This window comes from Atractosteus spatula, chromosome 14, assembly GCF_055471065.1.
Source record: "Atractosteus spatula isolate fAtrSpa1 chromosome 14, fAtrSpa1.hap1, whole genome shotgun sequence".
In the NCBI taxonomy this organism is placed as follows: Eukaryota; Metazoa; Chordata; class Actinopteri; order Semionotiformes; family Lepisosteidae; genus Atractosteus; species Atractosteus spatula.
Window position 1 is genome coordinate 40679407 of NC_142719.1, and position 20903 is coordinate 40700309.

Sequence of the window (20903 nt, forward strand, 5' to 3'; positions counted from 1 at the left end):
TAGAAGATGAGTCTTAAGAGCACTGGAGTGTGTGTATTTATGTTGGCTAGGACGACCAACGTTGTGCACACCAATGCACTGTTCTTTCTTGCAGACAGAGCACACAAACAGACTTCAATTTAGAGGAAAATCCTCCAAACATTTTTTAAATTGCTTCTCTAACCACAACGCAAACTGAGTCTGACGATCACACAACAGAACATTCTACCTGAACCCTCTGCCTTTAATGACATTTACAAACTCAGTGGTTAAGCATGTTTAAAAAGCTTGTAAGTTTATGTGGAGATTCTAAATACTACCATCACAGACAGATAAATGCTCTTAATGCCCCTCTGCATTAGTCTTTTGCAGTTTTATAGTTTCTCACAGACTCATTTCCACTGATTCCAGTGATGCCTTCTTTCAAGAGGAGGCCACAGTTGTGGTTTTATGGTTTAGGGCTTTTGAAGTAAGAAAAAATGTTTGAGCAGCAGGAAAGCAAATGCTGGCAGAAGTGATCGAGTCATCGACTGCGGCGTGAGCATGACTCATTAAGGAAGAGACAGCTAGAGATGTCGACATCACTGGCTTCCTCACTGACACCTCTGGTCAAAAGAAAAACACTTCAGCCCGGAAACAATGTGTTCTCTCACAGCTAATTTAAAATACCGTGTGCGGTGTGGGAAAAGCACATAATCTTTCTGTCGAATCTCAATAACAGCTTGTTAAAGGTCCTCCAGAAGACAGCAAAGCAGAACGCCAGGAGCCACGATCCACTTCAACCAGGCGGCGGTGTGACTGAGCCGAGCCCAGGGTGGTGGGGGGCTGTCACTGCTACAATTTTTAGGTTGGTCGATCGGTTTCCACTAGGCTCACAAGACCTTTTACATGCATGACCTTCTCTAAAGTCTGCTTTAACACGAAAGCTTCTGGATGAAGACAGCAAGAGGCAGCCAACAGAAAAATCTGCTACAGTCTGAGACCAAGCAGCAACAGAAAATAGGGTGACAAAACCAGAATATCCTGTTTGTTTTACATTGTGTATTTACTGTAGGTTTCGGAGAGATGACAGCGCAGGCCTGAGAATAACTGAGGGTACAAGGTCCTCATCAAATTAACGCATATTCCAGCAACCGGAAGGCCATGATGCGCCTCTGCAGGAAGCTGCTGGGATCCTGCACAATCCTATTTGCCCACCAAATTTTGGACTCTGCACTTTGGAATTCAGCCCTGAACAGTAGGCTGTCAGGACAACTCATGTCAAACTACCCAGTGCTACTCTCTTGAGATCTGCTGGCAGCAGGAAGAACCCACTGTCTTAGTGCTTGCAATACACACGGAATTGCATTTGACGAAAAGCATTCTGTATTATGCAGAAAGACTTGCATCTTTTGCTTTTATTTAGGTGTACGCAAGGCACTGGGGATGATCAAACTGCTACCGTTAATACCAAAGACTTATGCAGTCTGCTCAAAAAGTCGCAATTTTCTGTGAACAGCCGGCCTCCACTTGACATCGGTCCCACCCTCGTGGGGTCAGCACGGCGGTACCTGCATGAGGCCGGGCAGAGCCGAGCAGCGGTAGTGCTCGTGGTGCGCGTTGATGGCCGCCAGGGCCAGCAGGTACTCGTTTCGTGCCTCGGTCAGGCGCTGGTCACACTCGCTCAGCCGGGCGCTCAGCTGAAGGGCGGGGAGAGAGGGACATTCGCAAGTGAGGCTGGGGGAAGCAAAACATAAAAGCCACCGTGCGCCCCTTGACCACGGCAGCAAGGACAGATGTGTGCCGCCCTTCCCCCTGATTACGTTTTGCGTTACTGAGGTTGTGTACGTCTGTCTGCATGTGCATGTGTCTGCACGGCGGTTCCCCTTCTGCTTTTCCATCTTTCATTTGTAACGAAAATGTAAGAAGAGGTGTTCTTTGCAACAGAGAGGCCATTTAAAGGCTTGGGAAAATTAAAGAGAAGGCAAATATGCTGGCCTGTGATTGGTGCACTCTTACTACATATACAGCACAATTATGTGTATGCATTTCAACATGTCTCACATGCCAAGGCAGCTGTTGATATGTTGCACAGTGCACTGATGCACAAATTCTACATACAGGGTAATCCCACAGAGCTTTATCAACACTACAAAAAGCAGTCATGCAAACCTGCAGAGGTGTGCGCTGCATAGCTTACAAATACACAAGCTTACCTTCACACTTAGCTTCTGCATACTTGTTCTAAAGCGTAAAATCCCATGGTCATTCTTTTTGGACCTGAAGAGAGGCAAGCAGTTAGCAACATGCAATCCAAAGTAATTTACAAAATGAGCAAAGCACAGAGGGAGGACAGAGTCAAGTTGCAGTAGTGCCCTATGGCAGTACAATAAGCATTAAAGGCTCTCGACATAGGTCCCGCCTCACCCTCTGCTAACCTTCCAATTGAATTATGCTGAATTGGTATTTATGGGTTTTAGGAACATCTGTACATGCCAGTGCTTGTCTAAAATAAAGGAAGAAGTTTCTTTGCTTGCACATCAAAGACACAGGGAACACAGGTCTCCTCCGAGCAGTTCACACTGCTAGACAGCCTGTTGAACAACAGATCCCTGCCTTATGAAAATGAGCACAAACGAGCAGCCTGTATACAGTGGCAATATGTGTTAACTCTGAAGTGCGACAACTCAAAAAAAAACAGAATGGAGAAGATGTCACCACATCTGCCATTATCGTCCACGTGCAGAAGCACTATGCAGTTTGATGCAGTTTCTCCATTTTATAGATTTACGGGAAGTATAACAGAGCTCTGCATTTTCAAACACGGGCTTCCTGTTAAACCCAGACAGGGGTCTTCTATTTTTGTTGGGCCTGCAATTTGCCAACTTGAGATGCCAACCCCAAGAAATAGTCTATGGGGGTCTGTGATCTCTGGGAAATTCAGGGTTATGCTAACACACATCTCGCGGAAGGATAAATCCCAGCGTCCCTGCCTATGCTGGATGAAAGGAAGTGTCACACAATCTCTGAAGGGCTTTAGCGTTGTCGTCTCCTCCTGGACTAGACCCCTGGAGCACCCCCAGCGCTGGCTGCTGCAGCCCCTGTCTGCCCAGATTCTTCAGCCGCCTCAGGTCTGGGCCCCAGACACTTGTGAGTTGTTTGTTGCTCCCCATAAATTAAGACAGAACTCCAGGATCAGGAGAGGCAGAATCGATGGGGGAGAGACGTTCCTACACTGCACTCACAAAGCAAAGGGAAGAACTGGGCATGATTCTGGTTGTTAAAGGCGCGAGGACCTTCTGGCGTCTGGCTTGGCCATGTTGCCCATTTTGGTTGATTTGGGGTTGATTTTTTAGGGGTCTACACAACCGGCAGGGGTTGGGGCCCCCGAAGACAAGGCTCTGGGGCCCCAGCAGCCTGACTCACTTGGCCTGGGCGTCCGCGGCCTTCTCCCTGGCGACCCCAGCGATGTGCTCCAGCTGGCTGTACCTCTTCTTCGCCTTGTTCAGCTCCCGCGCCACCTCCACCAGCTCCCCCTGCACTCGCTGCAGCTGCTCCAGGCCCTGCAGGAGAGCGCCCGTCAGCACCAGCGCACAGAGGACACGCTGCACAGCCTCAGACTCATTTCTTACAGTACCCCAGAGCTCTGCGCTATTGATCTCTGCACGCACACTTTCAAAAACGCATGGTCTCAGTGGAGGATTTCTGGCTGTCTTTTTTTGCACTGTCATCCTAGGGTCAGATTTTAAAAAGTAAATACACAGTTGATCACTGCTGAGAACTTTCTGAAATCATTCTCTTGAAATGCAAATTTCCATCAAGATGCAAAAAATGATGGACAGAAAGATTCCAACTCTGATCCGGGGTTTGAAATATAGCGAGCAAACCTCTAATTCTCCCTTCAAACAGCGCTCCCAATAACGTTATTTCCGAATTACTTCTTTAAAACATCTGGGCATCATTCAAAACATAAGACAATAAAGATCTAACCTTATAGCTCAACATGTCAAAATGAGCAGTGGAGCATTCTAAGAAACTGGCACATCTCTGTATTTACTACCCGACTTGCTTCCAACAACAGATTCAGTCAGACAGAAAATAAAGAAATACAGGGCCTTCAGATAAATAAATCAGCCAGCTTTTTACCACCGAATGGCACACCTAATCATTGACTTGGTGGCTTCACGTTAGCTGGGAAAAAGCCAAATCTGTGTTTATATTGACATTTTTTAGGGTTTCTGCAGTAGAAATCTTTCTACTTTACTTTGACAGACCACTGAGGCACTACACAGATCTGTACTTTGAAAGCAGGGGTTCACTAACATCATCAGGTGGTTTATTTTCTTCAAAAATCAAAACAGAGATGACTGATCTAATATCTGTTTAATAGATTGTTCTGTCTATTAAACAATCAGTACAGTAAAATGTCAGTAACTGGTACTGGTTTCAGGTTTACCGGAGTTTGATTTTACACAACCAAAAAGATAACACAAACAAAAAAAGACAAGAGGGATTCACATTTGCAAAATGTGAATATGCTGTAAACAGAAGTAAAATAGCACATAATGAATGTTACAGGCAAGGCAGCTGAAAATAAGAGGAAACAGAATACTGAACCAGGTGTTTTAAAGATTGTAGCATATCAGCAGTTCCTTAATTTTTCCACAGTCAAGTTCCTGTTTGTAGTGCTTTGTTAAACTGACTACAAACGGAGGATGTTTCATTCTGGCAACATTGTGGTCACGTATCCCAATACAACAACATACTGATCTGCACAGAAATCCCCCAGATAATCTGGCCAAAACACTCACGCTCTTGTGTTTATTGAGGGTTCAACCCTGTGTAGTAAATGTTTATAATTAGGATTTTCAGACTTGCTGGTATTTTGTCAGCAAAGTCTCTCCGGCGCTCAAATGGCAAACCTTCACTATGTAAACAGAATATGTGTCATTCTGATTCAGTATTTTTTTTAGAAATGTACCAGACAATAATGAACCATCACTACCAAACTAAGTTTTAAATCTTAAATGTCTTTATCTGTCTTCTGAGTGCCAAGTCTAACATGTAGCCTCTTCTTCATTTTCTAAACCTATGCACTTGAGTTCCTGAGGTACAAATTGAGGCAAAAAATGGCTACTAAATGGCCAAAGGAATCTCCATGCAGCTCATCACTGAACACGATCCTACATTCACCAGCCACAGTATGACATAAGTTCTGTTAGAGGTGGGACGCCCGTCCACAGAGGTGGGACGCCTGTCCACAGAGGTGGGACGCCTGTCAAGCTGATCACTGCAGCCTTAGCTGTAACTGTCAGCTCGAAGAGCTGGTGCTGAAGCCACCTCTAACTCTTCATTCACAATGTAAGATACTGTAGATCTTACACCACCCCTATCTAACATGTTGTTTTGCACACTGTGTTTTGAAAATCACAGTGACCGCCCACATTCTGAACATAGTGAGACAAGAACTGCTATCAAATTCACGATAATGTCATTGGCTGGATGGTTCTGATTATTGGCAGGCCCATTATACATCTACTGAAAGAATTGGGCCTTTCCCGGTATTTTTGTCTAAAGATGATTGGATAATGACTTTGATAAATGCTACAACAGAACAGCCCTGCCCAACTCACCCTCTTCATCCGCTGCTCTTTGGCAGTCCGCAGGTTCTTCAGGGCTTCAGCCGTCAGAGAGCGATAGGCCTCTGCTGCAGTGAGCCGAGAGAGACCACTCTGGACAGTGGCTTCAACCAGAGACCTCCACACTGCAAGAGCACTCCTGCAGAGAGGGTGAGAGAGATCATACCAAAGGTTACAAACGAGAGACCGTCTCGCCTGTCTAGTCTCCTGGGTAGTTTAATAGCTCATCGATCCAGGGATCTGGAACCACTGTGCCACAGAACCACCCTATAGAGTCTGGTTGTGACTGGAACACAAATCAGCATTCAAGATAAATCACTGTTCTCATCGATGTGGCATGGCTTCCCAGAAACCTATTCCAGTACCCTGTTGAAAATAATATGGTTCAGATCCATTCATTTGGATACTTGCTGCGCATATGCTATGTATATAGTTAGAGATTTTAAATATTTAGGTCCCTGTGGTGTATTAGACTTCTGAAAAACGCTGAGGGTGAGATTTTAGTTTTAATAATGATATGATCAAAACGCTTCCTGTATTTGAGCTGAGAGCAGAGCTTCTGGGGTTTATTCTCAATAAACTTTACAACACCTTGCCGTTTCAGTACTAATGAATTTTATCACCAGCACTTAATGAGTTGCTGTTATTATTACTCAAATGAGAAACAAGATAATTCAAGTCATGGTCTGAAACAGTGGCACCTGAAGACAGCTCCTGAGGCTGTGCCTGAATAACTCTGTGTGGATTAGGCTTTTAAATGTCATAGAAATAAGCCCACCCTACTGATTGCAACAAAACCTAGGAGTTCAAAGGCAAAGACCAAAAGGGATTTGGGGCTGAAGGAAGTAAAAATTGAACAATATTGTCCTTATGCCAGTTCCTTTAACCCTGGAGTCTCCAATCCTGGAACTGGAGGGCTTGATTTTACTGAACTAATTCTGCTCATTACTGCCGCAACTGGACAAATGTAAACTCTTCTAGCGTTTCAGGTACACAGCCTCTGACATCTAAAGAGACCCCCAAAAACACCAGCCTACCAGGACCAGGACTGGGCGGTCCTTCTCTAGATCAATGATGGTCACCACATTTTTGCACATTAGCAGCCAAACACAACACAACAGGAGCGACAGGAAAGTTTCTCAAATATTTCAAAACCAATGACTGTTCCCAGCTTTGGGACACGAGCTGCCCTCCCAGGGACATACCTGGTATCTGGGACTTCCCCCTTCCCCCGGTGCCAGTCTCTCTTCAGGTACTGTGTGCCCAGTCTGTGCAGAGCCTGTGACAAGACAGGGGGAGGGCGGGCAGGCAGTCAGACACCAGGCTCACACTGGCATGACTGCCTCAGGCTTGGGTTTCACGAAGAGATCCCATGCAAGTTGAAAACCAAGATAAAACCAAACCCACAACAAAACAGAACAGGCTGAGTGTTGACCACCTTAATTTCTGTGGCTTTCCTGGCCAAAGCATGCAGCTTGTACACAGCCTGTACCGCATTAAGGCTAGTAGCCTGTAAAAAAAGCACAAAATAAGTGTCTAGAAGCTTGGTCTTGTGCATCATGCAAGCTGGATGCTGTAAGTCATGCAGAAAACCAATATTAACACGACAGCTGCAGGGTGCCGTGGGATTACTGAGCAAGGTCACTGATTCTATATGCTTATTTTAATATCAGAGGGCTTTATACATGGTTATAAAAGTTGCAAATGCACTAGAAAGCATGGCTGCAACATGTTAACTGTTCATTAGTGATCCCTCAGGCTAGGTTTGCAATGCTAGACTACTAGGAGACCCGACGCATGTATTTCAAATCCTCACAGTCAAGCCAGCGGACTTCTTCAGAGTGAACACAAGCGGAAACAAAGGGGAAGGGCATTTCATTTCACACTGTGAGCAGCAGGCACTGTCTTAACGAAAGGGTTGTGGGAGACAGGAACAAGCCACCCAGCCATGTTGCTGAAGCCGGTGTTCTGACCTCTCTCAGGAAACGGCTGAGGGAGATCTGTGGAAAGCAAACATGCCTGATGGGCCGAAAGGCCTCCTCTTGCTCGCAAACATTCCTACGCTTTTACATGTTTACGGGTCTTCGCTTCACACCGGTCCCCTACATTGCAGAGCAGCCTGGTCGCAGCATCGGCACAACCGGCCGCAGTGGAACAGAGTGTCCTGTGTTCTCCAGCGTGGGCCGGTCTCCGTCTCTGGGAGCTGCCCCGGCCCCTCCTCATTGTGTCATTCCCCCGCTACATTCCACAGAGCTGCAGCCCCAGGTGCGCAAACACTCTCCGCTGGCTCGCACGTGTGTGAGGAAGAGACCACTGGAACAGGAGTCAAGTGTCAAGCCCAGCGTCCAGGCTAAATTCCACTCTGGGCTCCCTGAGCCCCCCCTCACTCCTCGAATTCAAACAGACCAAGTTTTCACTTCCGCACTTCGTCTGCTGCGTAGGGGGGCTGCTCTTCAGTGGAAGATGAACGGGTTCCTTCTTAAATGCAAAGCACTTTAATGAGGAAGAGCACTCAATTTTCTTATTCTACAACCAGAAATGCAGAGGACGTCCACTGGAAGAAGTAGGATTTGGGCCTAAGAAGCCAGCTAGCCAACATAGCTCCTTTGATTTCTGTTAGTTTTCTCCCTTTCTTTTCAATCCTTCTTTAACCGAGATCTTTCACAACATTTAACAGCTATATTTTTACCTTTTTTTCATAAGGGTGAACAGAAGTGTAAGAAAGGGTTGTTGTTTTTTTCTTTAAACTTTTGCAGGAGTGTTCTTTGGCACCGAACTTTCCATCATTTATTCCCTCTGTTCTTGTTTCCGTGGTGACAGCCTCTGGTGAGGCTCATTGTGAGGCAATGTTTTTTTAGCTATGGGCTTTTTTGGAATCTGATCAGAATAATTCCACCCGTTGGGTACTAATCATCAGAGACATGAGCGGACACATTCAGCACCTACGGACACAGGAACACTGACAACAGGGAGAAGCACTGGAGATCTGGACTTTATCCCAGCAAACAGAATAACTACAGCGAGGCAGGACGAAGACCTGCATTAGAGTCTCTGCCAGCTCCACTCATAACAAAGCACAGCCAAACCCATCTGGGACAGCAGGCAGACAATTACCTGCTTTAAAAACCACTGCCACAGGCCTTTAAATGCTTAAAAAGTAGCTTAAGGAGATAACATTCATGTTTTTATTTTTTTTTGTTATGACATCTCGGTTAAGTTGGAGACCGGGCTCGTGTTCAGAAGCAGAACAGGGTTTCATCTGCTCAACGGGTGTGTTTGGTTATAGATGTCCAGCAGGAGTGGCTGATGGGAACACAGATGTCAGGCCAGCAGGCAGAGCTTCCTGACATTCCCAAAGGTCATTCCCAAAGAAGATACCTCAACACTTAACTCTCCAGGGTACTGCCCAGAAAACAGAACCAGCCTAAAGTTTAAAGTCTATGTGGGTGAATCACTTCTGTTGATAAGTCAAATTTTCATTAGAACCACAGAAGCCCTGCTGTTTTAATTTGGGCACCTCTTAGACAACTCAGGACTATGAAACATTTCCACAGCATTTCTCCACCAGTGATATAAATAGCTGTTTTCTTCAGGAGTGTCCACATTGGGTGCTGTATACCTTACAAAGCCAGGCAGATAGAGATACTGCGGTATTTGTGTCAACCATGTTTTATGCATGGTGTTGTTTTCTCTAATGCCCTTTTTGTAAATTTACAGGGGTCAATCCATTTTAACAGAGTTTTAGGCTTCAAGGTATGGCGTTATTTTTTAAGTCTTAAAATAAAGGCTACAAATTCTGTGAGTGGCCATTTTGAAAGTCTGCATAACTGCACACAAAATTCAAATGATTTGCATCTCTCATTGTATTTGCATTCATTTAACAGATACGGTGCCCACAGCTAACTGGTGAGATCGTTGGAATTTCAGAGACATTTAGAGACCTGTGACATGCACTGGTATCAAGTAGGACCTCATATGACTGCTTTAGCTCAGGGTGTTGATCTTGTGATGCAGAGCCCTAACATACTAAAGAGGACACTACCACCACAATTCCTCAAACAAAAAAAAAAAAGTCATTGTCCACTTTTTTTTCCCATGATGCTTCTAAGCAAGGCCAAGCTACCAGGTCCACATGTGGTTGTGTCAACACTAATTTGTGCTTTGTGAAAGTTGCGGGGGCACTTTCTCCAGGACAAGGCCGCTGGTTTTAATCCGTCAAGGCTGAGTGGAAACATGTGGCTTCCTACAGTAAGGGAGGAGGGGGGATTGATGTTTAAAAAACTCTTAAAAGCATTTCTTTTTCAAAAGTGACTTCCCAGAAGGCTATCTAGTACCCCACATAATGAAGCACATGCATTATATATTAACAGCACAGCACGATCCTTCCCTCAATCTGCTGGCAATGCAGCGAAGACAACACTGACAACACGACATCTGCAGAACTTGTTCAGATCCACTGGAGTTCTACAGAACCGATGCTCAAGCCAGCAGTGGGTGGATGAGACAAACTGTTACTGACATGTTTCACGGCCTGACACCTACTGGAAAGGGGTGCTGTTGGGCCCCAGGCATGTGAACACTGCTTCTGCACATTTCTGAGCGCAGCAGGAAGTTCACTGACAGCCTTATTTGTAACCTGTGTTCAGCTATTTATTGGAGCCTTATGCCACTGAACAGCTTGTCTTGGAATATACATGCTTAATTGCAAATCCTGTTCTTATAAATGACATCCTGTGTACTAGATATGCACAAGGCTAAGTTCAGACAAAAGAATGGGAAAGAATTCAGTAACTCAGTCTGGAGTAAGTCGACTGTGCTTGTGTTGTACAGCTCCCTCGAAACAGAAGCAGACAACGTGTGTTGGAAAAGGAAGACATGGAAAAAACATGGAAGAGCTCAGGGCGAAGCTTCTCTTGGTGCCTCTTCCTCAGCAGGGGCGCTCGCTCATGGCCAAAGCCTTATCTGCCGGGAGAGATGACTCCCGCTGCCCGGGGGCTGACTGCCAGACGCAAGACTAAAATGACCTGCGTCACAGAACCGCAGGAATGACGAACAGTGTAGCACAGAACAGTCTAGTAAAACACATTTGCTAATGACCTCATAGTAAAGGTAGGAATGAAGAGCAGAGATGTTGATGCCCACCACAAGAGACGATTTGAAAAAACACAGTAAACACAATTGAGTAAGCATGGGCAAAATGCTAAACCCACCTGGCAAACCCTCGCAGAGGAAACCACTCTGAAAGCAAGGAGCTACATGAAACCAGCCAGCTCCTGTTTTTGTTCTTTTTTTGGTATTGACGTTGTCTATTTTGTAATTCTCCCTGGGTAAAAGCATCTGCTAAACAAATGATCATGTTCCTATCGTATGAAAACATGTAGTACACTTAGCCTTCTTTTGCTGGGTTTAAGATGTCCAACACTGCTGCAGAGTATTCATGAATATAGGATTCATTCTGGTGCCAGGAAGGTGATTGCCTGTTAAGATTGTTTAAAAAAACTGTAGCAGTCATGCATTTCTAGTTCCTAAGCAGCGTCTCCAGCTACAGATGCAGCAGATTTTTTGGCTGCCTAAATGTCAATGACATTTACATGACATGAAGTGAACAAGAGGAAATGGCAGCTGTAGCCTCTCCTCTGCACCATACACACCTGGGAGAAGCAAGAACTGAGAAAGAGGAAGCAGGGAGCAGAACCTGAAAGCCTCAGCACAGTGCAGGAACTAGCAGCTGGGGCTCAGCACCCATGTTGTTAAACACCATCGTCCTGCCAGGTGTCCTTCCAATAAGACCATGTACCAACCTGACCATACTCTCTTTCAATGGCCGCTCTCTGTTTACTGAAGGACCTGGGGAGGGAAAAACAAAGGAGAAAGAAGAGAAGGTGGCGTCAGAAAGGAGACCCACACACGGCGCTCAGGGGAGGAGGCCTGAGTCTAGACGTCAGCATAGAGAGATCATCATTTTTAAGCAGTGCGTCAACACAAAAGAGACAGCTAACACTCCAAAGTACTGTGCACCGAAATGCCTTATTCTTTACAAGACATAAACTCAATGTCATGAATAAGGGGATAAAAGTTTTTGTGCATTACGCTGAGTGATGCTAAATCACAATAGGATTGAAGGTCCTTCTTCTTGCATTCCCTTGCTCTGCTACCTTTGCTTTGAGAAAACAAACTGCTCCCGCCTTTTCTTCAATATCCTTAAAGACTGGAAGAGCCGGACTCTTTAATGAAAAGATCGCGGGTTGCAGCCCCCCTGTGAAAACTGCTGGAATAAGGAGCTCCTGTCTGGTGCTTGCAGGTACCATAAATGGGCACCATTCATTCAAGATTAAACAGGAATCCTCTCCACATACCTCAAGATTCGCAGCACAGAATCTTGAATAAGCCTTGGACTAAATTTAAAACACATGGGATTTTTGAGGGACTTTCCCAAAATTCTTGCTTCTGAGTGTTTTGGTCATTAAACATTCCCAAGGCACTGCTCACAAGAGTAGGTGTGTCAAACCCAGCGTCCAGGCTAATTTCTACAATGGCTCACACAATTGGGCTCATCGGACCTCCCCCCTTATTTTAACTGGTCACTTCTCTCTCCTTCACTGGCGATTTCTGGGGCAGAATGGCATCGCCGCGCCACCCAGGTGGGAGCTGCAAGGCAGAGGTAGATAAAGTGGGGCCCCTTTCTATATGCAAAGTGCTTCAGGTTTTTTGTGGAGAGAAAAACAGTGTATACATGCATTTCCTTCTTAATCAAAATTTTATTGCCTGGCATGCTCTACCTAATACAAATGAGGCCTCTTTAAAGACAAGTTCATTTCATTACAACAGGATGGCTGTCCTCTAGATGGGATTTGAGAGGTTTTGATTTTGACGAGCATTGTTGGGATGCTGTGGAAATGTGCTACATAAAAAAAAAAGATCAAGCTGACTGATCGATGCCTGTTTTCTCCTGCCGCGGGCTGTTCTCTCAGCCGGTGCTGGAGCAGACCTGGCTGATAAAATATTCACAGCGCCATGAGGCTCCGACAGGCGCAAGCAGAGCAAGGGGAGGGCCTGGCTGAAGGAGCAAGTGGTGGGGCTGTTTTGTTATCTTTTACTCAGAGAAGGAAGGTGGGGAGAGCCTTAATCGACCCACTGTGAAAATCTCCCAAAGGTCTCAAAGAGTTTCAAGGTAGGATCAGCCTACCTTAAAGGCTGATGTCCACTTTAAAAATCCGGGGTTTTTCCTTGGGGGTTTTTGTTATTTGTAATTATAGTCAGCTTCTAAGAAATTACCTTCTTGTGCAAACCCGAGATCAAGCAACACGTTTAGCTTTTCCTATACACAACTGCTGAATCATTCTTAAATTCTAAGGAAAGTGCTACTCGGTTTAGTAAACTTGTTTTACTTGGGCAGTGCACAGTCGGAAACGCTGGGATAAAGAAAAGCACAAACATAGCTTTTTTTTAATTTAAAGCATACATTTAAAATTGCAAGTTCTGGTGTAAAACCAAATCTGAGCTGGAAAGAGCAGAAAGATCTGAAGAATAGATCATAGATTAAATCATTCTTCATATCAAAGCTAAGAAAACCGTGGAAGTCGGCTAGATTGACTGTACCGGTCTTCACATCTGCCCTGAAATATCGATCTCAACACGATCGTTACAAGAGTGACTACAGAACTACAAATCAGATGTACGGCCATCCCACCCACACATCCTAACATTTTATCTTTTCAGTTACAACTTCCTCACATCTGAAAGCAAGCCACGTGTTTTAACAAAAAAAACACCTAAATTAAAGTAGCTGTTTCTCCAGAAAACAAAACCAGATACGGTTCTTATCAGTTGTCTTTGGCGATGTACTCACAAACCCCCATGTTCAGAAAACAAATGCAGAAATGTGGAAAAAAGGTAGATATGTCCCCAAAGGGGATTTTCTTTATAATGAATTAGCAGAGCTCCTTTGATTAAGGACATTTCCACTTCCTTATGTTAAAAACCTTAAGATATATTTTCTTATAATATTTACTCTCTTCCACATATCTATAGACAATGAATACAGTGGAAAAGAAGTATGACTCAAACTCTGGACTGTCGAGTTCAAGGAGTTAAACATTTCTTGGACTACAAAGACTAAACAACTCTACTTAACATTTCTTGGGCTACAAAGACTTAAACATCTCTACTTAAAAACACCTGATCTGCTCAAACAAATTTGGGAATCTTAAAGGTTACTTCTCAAGAACATCCTTGAACATCTGTTCTTAAAAACATTTTGGAACTTAAAACTCCTGTGTCTGCCAATGTAAGGGGCAAAATTGTAATCTGATTTTTTTAAAGGGTTTGCATAAATGGCACAGAAAGTACCCTCAAATGAGTGTGTTGTTTTGCAGATTGACATACAGGACAGTCTAACTGAAGAGCTAGGACATCAAGGTGATTTTTTTTTGTACTCTGTGAAGCACAGTTGATCAGCATGTGAAATAACCACATATCAATTTTATGGGGCCAAATTTTAGGAAATCATATTCAATAATCTGGCCCGGCCATTTGTATCAGACACCTGTCACTCTTTGTAGAAAGACATGCCTCTGCTTTCAGTCCTAAAAATCACTGGTCTTGATGAGTCTGTGGGTGGTTGTTTCATTGTTGGGTTTAATGTAGTCCATGGTTTGACTGTTGACATTAACACCTTTGAGGATACTGCATGCGTGAACTCTCCTCCATGCACCACTAAAGAAACTTACATATCCATTAGGATATCTAAGTATCCACCTAAAGGCTTTGGCACATTATGGCTTCAATACGAGCTCACAAGCACTTCTGCTAAGAACACAAGCAAAGCCACACCTCCAGTAAAGAAATCGTTCTAGCCTAGAGAAACCTGTAGAATTGATCCTGATTATTCCTTCAAGAACAGACATGGCTGTTTTTACACAGAAACTAGCTAGAGATGCCAATTGCCAGATCTTAGTTTGGGACTTGAGGGCTTTCTTGCCCTTCCACTCCATCCCTCAGTACTAAGGCGGAGGCTGAGACTCCAGGCGGCTAACAGATCAAACATTAAAGTTCCCAAGACACAGGATGACAAGGGCAAAGTAAAGAACCAGACTTGGAGAAGACGATGGGGGCCAGACCCTACTGGGACTTGTTCAGAAACCAATCACAAATGAATTATTAAGCAGCAGGCTCATTATATGAGGTGCCCAGTCACTTGAGATCGATTTGTTTTTTCAATATTCTTTTTGTTAGTGGTTTCCAAACTGTAAACGCATCTAGAAGGCAATGCTGGTTTGCCAGTCAGTGGCATCTTACAGAACGGCAATTAACCTCAATTAACCTTGCAAACAGGAATATGTTCGCAAAAAGACTTTTCCCTCTACTTCCCTGAAGCTTTAGCTGTGAAACAAAAGACTTGAGAATATGGAAACCCAGACTGAGATGTTATTTGCATCTTAATTGCTTCAATAATGCTTCTGCTTAAGACAGCTTTTTAAGTGCTTTAAGTGGGATGATGTGTAAACGTGAGAGGACCAAGGCTTTTAGAAAGAGTTGAAGGCATTTCCTTGGTGCCTGCAAGTGTTGGGCTACAGAGGAGCCAAGTATAGGTCTGACTAGTCAGTTGCTTTCTAAGGTTATGATAAAAAAGCGGAGGAATTTCCTGTTATAGATTCATAATAAAAAACAAAACCACTCTTAAAAAAATAGAAAACTTCCTATATATGAAGGTCAGAGCTGACCAAAACCTTTCAGGACTGGGATTTTTTTTACATGATGAAGCCTGCAAATGAGGTCACACATCCATCTAGATCATGTGGTTGCTAGTAGGAATCTTTTCAATGATATAAAACGTCCTACTGGACCACCTAACCCCTTCTGTTAAATCACACCGTGGTTTGTTTCTGCATATAAGGAAAAAAAGATATTGAAAACAGTGTTGACAAAGTCAGGTGGACAGAGTTTGAGCTATCTCCAAAGCCACACCAGCCTCTTGGATCAAAGATCAAAGACAAAAGAAAGGATGAAACTGATCAATTTGCGTTAAAGTATGCAGGAGTGGTATCAGGATCAAGGAGTCTCAACTGGTGAAAACACAAACCTTCATCACAATGGGGGTTTACAGTGCACGCTGAACTCCATATGCATCATGTTTATATATTTACCCTTTAGCAAGACATAATATGGATCACACCAGTCCAAGCCAAGATGTCTGGTACATTTTATTTGAATTATCTCCATGTTATGCCTGCTCGTTTTAGCACAGCAAAGCTGCATGCTGACCAAGTCACTGAAGAATACTGCGGCTTTAATGATGCCAGACCCATCCTCAATCTGTGGTTTTAAGTATTTCCTTTGTAATGTCTGTGCAGCTATTTGGGAAATGAAAAACGTGCCAAATCCTTTTCCAGAAAAACAAAACACCCCCTCCCCCAATTCTTTCATCATTAGTCACTAGAGGCCCAAGCATATTCCAGGTCAGCCAGAATAAAGGGCAGAACAAGTTTATTGCTAAAAATAAAAGTCAATCTGTACCATAAGATGCAACAGTGAAATTCTTAAAAGCTTATTTCAATTCCTGTCGTAAGTGAAAGTATTCTGAAACAAGGAAAAAGTGTTTTAAAAATTGTCCAGCTTCACTTTTATCTAGTTTTCAGTGGCTCTTCTTCTGAAGTACAGTCCTGCCAGACTCTTCTACATAACCCAGAGTAGAAATGCCACGTTTTTCCAGGACGTTATCAGATGTCTGCCTGTGTCCTCTCCATTTTGCACTTGGTTCAGCGTGCTGATACGATATTACCTCTTTGCAGTAAACCTGACTTTGATGAAAATGCTCCTGTCCTTGACAGCAGGACACCCAGCTCAAGAAACACCATCATAAGACAAACAATGGCAGAGAGCTGTGGATGTCTGAAACAAACTAAGCAGTCATTCTGTTCATGCATATTCCCTGGGATCCTTGAGAATAAGCAAGCGGATAGATCCTAAAGAGCTTTCTCTGACTTGTAACCTGGCTTGTCCTCCTGTCTATTTTCTGTAGAACAGAGGGGCAGGATTCTGCCACTGTGCAATATTGTCTGATGGGCTTCAGTATGTACATTACTGACGGGCAGCCCCAGGCTCGTAAGGTACTCTGGTTTTCATCACAATCCTGATCCTCTAATTAACTGAACTAACTGAACTTGGGTAAGAAGTCAGATCACCTGATTTAAAGGTCATAATCAACGCCCATCTGTAAAGCACCTCTTAGACCTACAGAAATCCAGCCCTCTAGGACAGAGGTTCCCAAATTAGGTCCTGGATGCCCACAGCACCCCTGGTTTATGTTCCAGCCGAGCCCTCAGTTAGAAAATGAAATCTGTAAACTGAACTTTTAACAGAACCATTAAATACTTTAGTTTCAACTCCATTAGAAGTTGCCTTTTGATGATAACGTTTCACTGCTGAAAACTCTCCATGTTCTCAGGAAGGAACTGTCCAATTCAGTCACTTTTAATTAAGAGTCCTCATCCAGCAGGTACCCTGTCTCTTTTAATTATCAGAAGCTTAGGTCCTATGTAAAGACATCACAATAGTCAAATTTATTCCCAACTTAACCTCCTTCTCGGATTTGAAAGCCTGATGGGTTCTGATTCTGAAGGCCCCAGAGTGGAGCCGATTGATGCAGACCACTGCAGTACTTCAATACAACCAGCTCCTTAATTGCTACATTAATCCTTCTAATTAGCACATAAATATTTAAGGAGCTGCTTGTGCCAACATTCAGTAATGGAGTTCACTGGCAGGGCTACAGTGCGAGCAGCACAGGTATATACAAAGTCATGGTGATTCATGCTGTAAGACAGAGAGTCAAATGACACCCCCTGGCTCCCAGTTTCTAGATGTGGACCTTTGTGTTGTTTCTCTCCTGGACTGATCATGTGATCAGGCAGCGGGCTGTTCTAGGTCAGGTACTGGACAATCCTATCTGTGCTCTGAGGAGCTGTAGGCCCCAACTGGGACCCTCTGCGCAGCAATCCTCAAGACAAAAAAACAAACTGGGTGATCTTCTACCGCACCACAAGCTACAGCCTCCCGAGCTAAATATGTGAAGCAGGCAGTCTTCGTTTACAGCCCACGAGAGCACAGCCAGTCCGCTATGGCAAAAAAAAAGCTTGGCGTTTATAGCCCAGAGCCCAGTGTTGTGCGAAAGCCACAGGAGTGAAGTTATTTCTATTTTTAGGCAGGTGCTAACGTGGATAAGCAGCATGTGTTCTATTTTATTCATAACCACCAAATATTTTTTTTATGATATATGTGACAAGGGACCCGCCATGGCCTTAGTATCTCGAAACACAGCCGTAATCACTGCTCCCACAAAGGGGAGCAAACCTGTCGTTTGTCACTCAGCGTTGGATCACAGACATCAGCACCAGCCCGCAGCTGCAGGGGCGGCCAGAGGGGGCGCTATTCCCGTGGGAGCCCGAGAGAGCACTGGACGACTGGTCCCACCCAATCCCTCTTGAGCTTGAAACATCAAGGATCACATCGGCATCTGACTCTGCGGACCGGGCAGCCCTGCCGTGCACACGGACTGACGGGAAAGCTGGCGGGGTGCATTGGCAAGTAGTGATGTTCTCTTTGAGCGCAGGGTAATCAGGCCATGAAGACAGAGCAGCGGGGCTGGGAAAACACTGGGACGCAGCAGGAAGCTGAAGTTTCCGAAAACCTCAAGAGGAATCGCAGGCTGGGGCGTTTGGTGTCTGTGCTTGGCTGAGGAGCCAACGAAGGTGCGAAGCTGCCATCTGTGGGATTAGGACCGAACGCCTCCAAGCCCGAATCCCCCCTCCTACCTGATCTCTTCCAGCAGCTCGCTCTCCTGCTGGTGCTTGCTCTGCAGCTGGGCCACCTGCTCTGCAAAAACCACCTTCACCTCCTGGGTCTCCTTCACCTGCAACACACAGCACACGGAGTCCTGTTCCTGGTTCTGTTCTCCTGACGTTCATCACTGCCCCGGGGCCAGGTGAGAGTCGGTTTCGCTCAGATGTGTTGGAATAAACAGACTCGTGGTGGGGCTTTATTCTTCTGTTTCCATGAGCAATTAACCGCTTTTCTATGGACTAAAGAACTGTCGGTGTTCTACAGCAGTTGAATCCCTACAGTTACATTGTCGGTGACATGCAATCATGTGTTAGAGAAATTCAAAAGGAACCCCTAAAGAGCATCATAATCCTTTTCAACATCCTTTCACATTTCCACCTTAAGGCCGCAGGAGGAATGGTGCAATACCACTATCTGCAGTGTTCAAGCTAGATGCACAGAGTGTAGAACCAAATGAATGCCAAGAAGCATCGTAGAAGCAGAGCTGTGAAACTGATAGTCCACAGTTTGGGAATGGCTGGGGAATCATTAAGAAGCAGTCAGAGATCGATGCAGACAGGATCAACTCCGTCAGCTCAGAGCGTCTGACCACAACCTGATTAACAATTTTCCACACCGACAGCCTAATGCGCTGCAGGGAGAATGAGCACGCTGTGGCAAATGGGAAGCACAGATAACCACATGAGATACATGACCTTTGCAATCAACCCAACGTGAGTGGCTAAACAAAGGTTTACTTTTGTTTTACTCCACTACCAAAAATATTTCAGGATATTCAATCCTGCAGTTCACATAGAAATGTGTTTGACTTGTTCAACTCTATTGTATGTTGTCACCCTGTACAAAATTCCCACTGAAAAAAAGCACACAGAACATCAAGATGTAAGAAAAAGAGACCTTTTTCTAGGTCTACAAATCATATGCAACTTTGTTATTTGTGGAATAAGCCTTCAGAATCTTCTTTAATGTTGCACAGCCTAAATTTCTTGAGACACCCAGTCACGGGTACCTAATTAAAGTGCTTTACATGTTCTATTAGTTACCTGGACAAGTAAAAGAAATTTATCCATACATCAAGTATGACAATTGTCACTTTTTTTATTTAAGATATTTGGGGTTCCTGTGTGTACTGAACACTATTTGCATTCATTTATTTTCAATGTAACCTCAAAACACAGAACTCCAGGACTGTTTAAGATGGGCCAGAAATTATGGGAGTAATTACCCATCCATTATTATTCTGGTAAGGAAGAGGCCAGATAGCAGTATTCCCTGCACAGCGTGTGGTACAGAACACACTCACATGGGCACCACTGAGAGACGCCTAACAATCCATTCAGCCTTTGGGAGGTGGGAGAAAACCAAACCAGCCAAACTTGCAAACTCCACACAGATGGCAGTGCAGTCCACAATCAAACCCAGGATCCAAGAGTTGTGGAGAAAGTGCTTGTTTAACCACGTTTTTTTTACTATTTAAAGTTATTGATCCACGTGGGATCTTCCCAATGTTTATAACTGGAGTGATGGTGTCTAGCCTTCTAACTGTGCCTGATTTCCTGGTGTGAGTATTTATTCGCAGAAATGTGTAGAAAGAGACAGCAGAACTAAAACTTCACGCCTCTGCACGGATGTATGGACTTCGAAACACTCCGTGCGCAAAACGCATAATTCCTAACGATCATGACTAAAAAAAAAACATATACAGTATATATGCTCATATACAGCACAATCACATACCGTAACTTTGACATAAACATGTGCATGAAGATTCTTAACCTGTACGTTAACACATTAGCTTTTGAAACGTAATTCCTTTAGCTGTATCCAAAGAAGTATCATGCAAAACTTCACAAGGGTTAGACTGACAACAGATGTTTAAGAAAAACGCACGAAAGTTCACATTTTGCAGGAACTCAACGTCTGTTAGGCGAATGCGACAGCGGTACCCCCTGTTACGTCTTAGTTTGACGATACTTCAATATTCTCCTATAGTTTTGTACTTCAAAGCTTTTTACCTTTCGGGGAGGAGGCTGCATTTTCCGTTTCTTTTGTTTCCTCGGCTGCGCTCAATCCGGTTTCTCTTACCCTCACTTTTTTTTTCGTGATGATTTGAGTAATACTTCCTCCGGTTCCGAGCCTTCCTCTCACCCATTCTGCCCGCCTCTCCGACACGGCAAACAGCCGACTCTGAAGGAGGAGGGGTCTCTCGGACACACCTGCAGTTTTGCCACCTACTGCACACCACCGCCACCGAGCGGATATTTCCAAAACTGCAGCCAGTGGGCACTGGGAACGCAGCTTTTCAGTGGGAGTTTCAAACGACGCTTCCATGTCATTCGATATTTTCACAAGCTGAAAAAACGAGTGACCAAATATGAGTTTTTACTTCTTATGCTTTCCTTTGAGCAAACCGACTTTATGTATATGTCGCTTGCCTTGTAAACACCATCCACGCCGCGCCTCAAT

At 44.4% G+C, this 20903-nt stretch overlaps 1 protein-coding gene across 2 annotated transcripts in view; it reads right to left on the reverse strand.

The window, feature by feature from the left end:
• LOC148821345 (F-BAR and double SH3 domains protein 1-like) overlaps window positions 1–20589 on the reverse strand; it is a 35430-nt gene extending 14841 nt beyond the window's left edge. The window contains exons 1-8 of one of the 2 annotated variants that reach the window (XM_088932418.1): window positions 20453–20587; window positions 18410–18507; window positions 11399–11444; window positions 6803–6876; window positions 5592–5736; window positions 3385–3521; window positions 2175–2238; window positions 1530–1658 (exon numbers count right to left, since the gene is read on the reverse strand). In XM_088932418.1, the coding sequence (XP_088788544.1) occupies window positions 1530–1658; window positions 2175–2238; window positions 3385–3521; window positions 5592–5736; window positions 6803–6876; window positions 11399–11444; window positions 18410–18507; window positions 20453–20473 (714 nt within the window). In that variant the 5' untranslated portion in view covers window positions 20474–20587. Of the gene's footprint in view, window positions 1–1529; window positions 1659–2174; window positions 2239–3384; window positions 3522–5591; window positions 5737–6802; window positions 6877–11398; window positions 11445–18409; window positions 18508–20452 lie in introns of both variants that reach the window. The other variant, XM_088932420.1, reaches the window with a different exon arrangement.
• Between the last annotated feature and the right edge of the window lie 314 nt (window positions 20590–20903).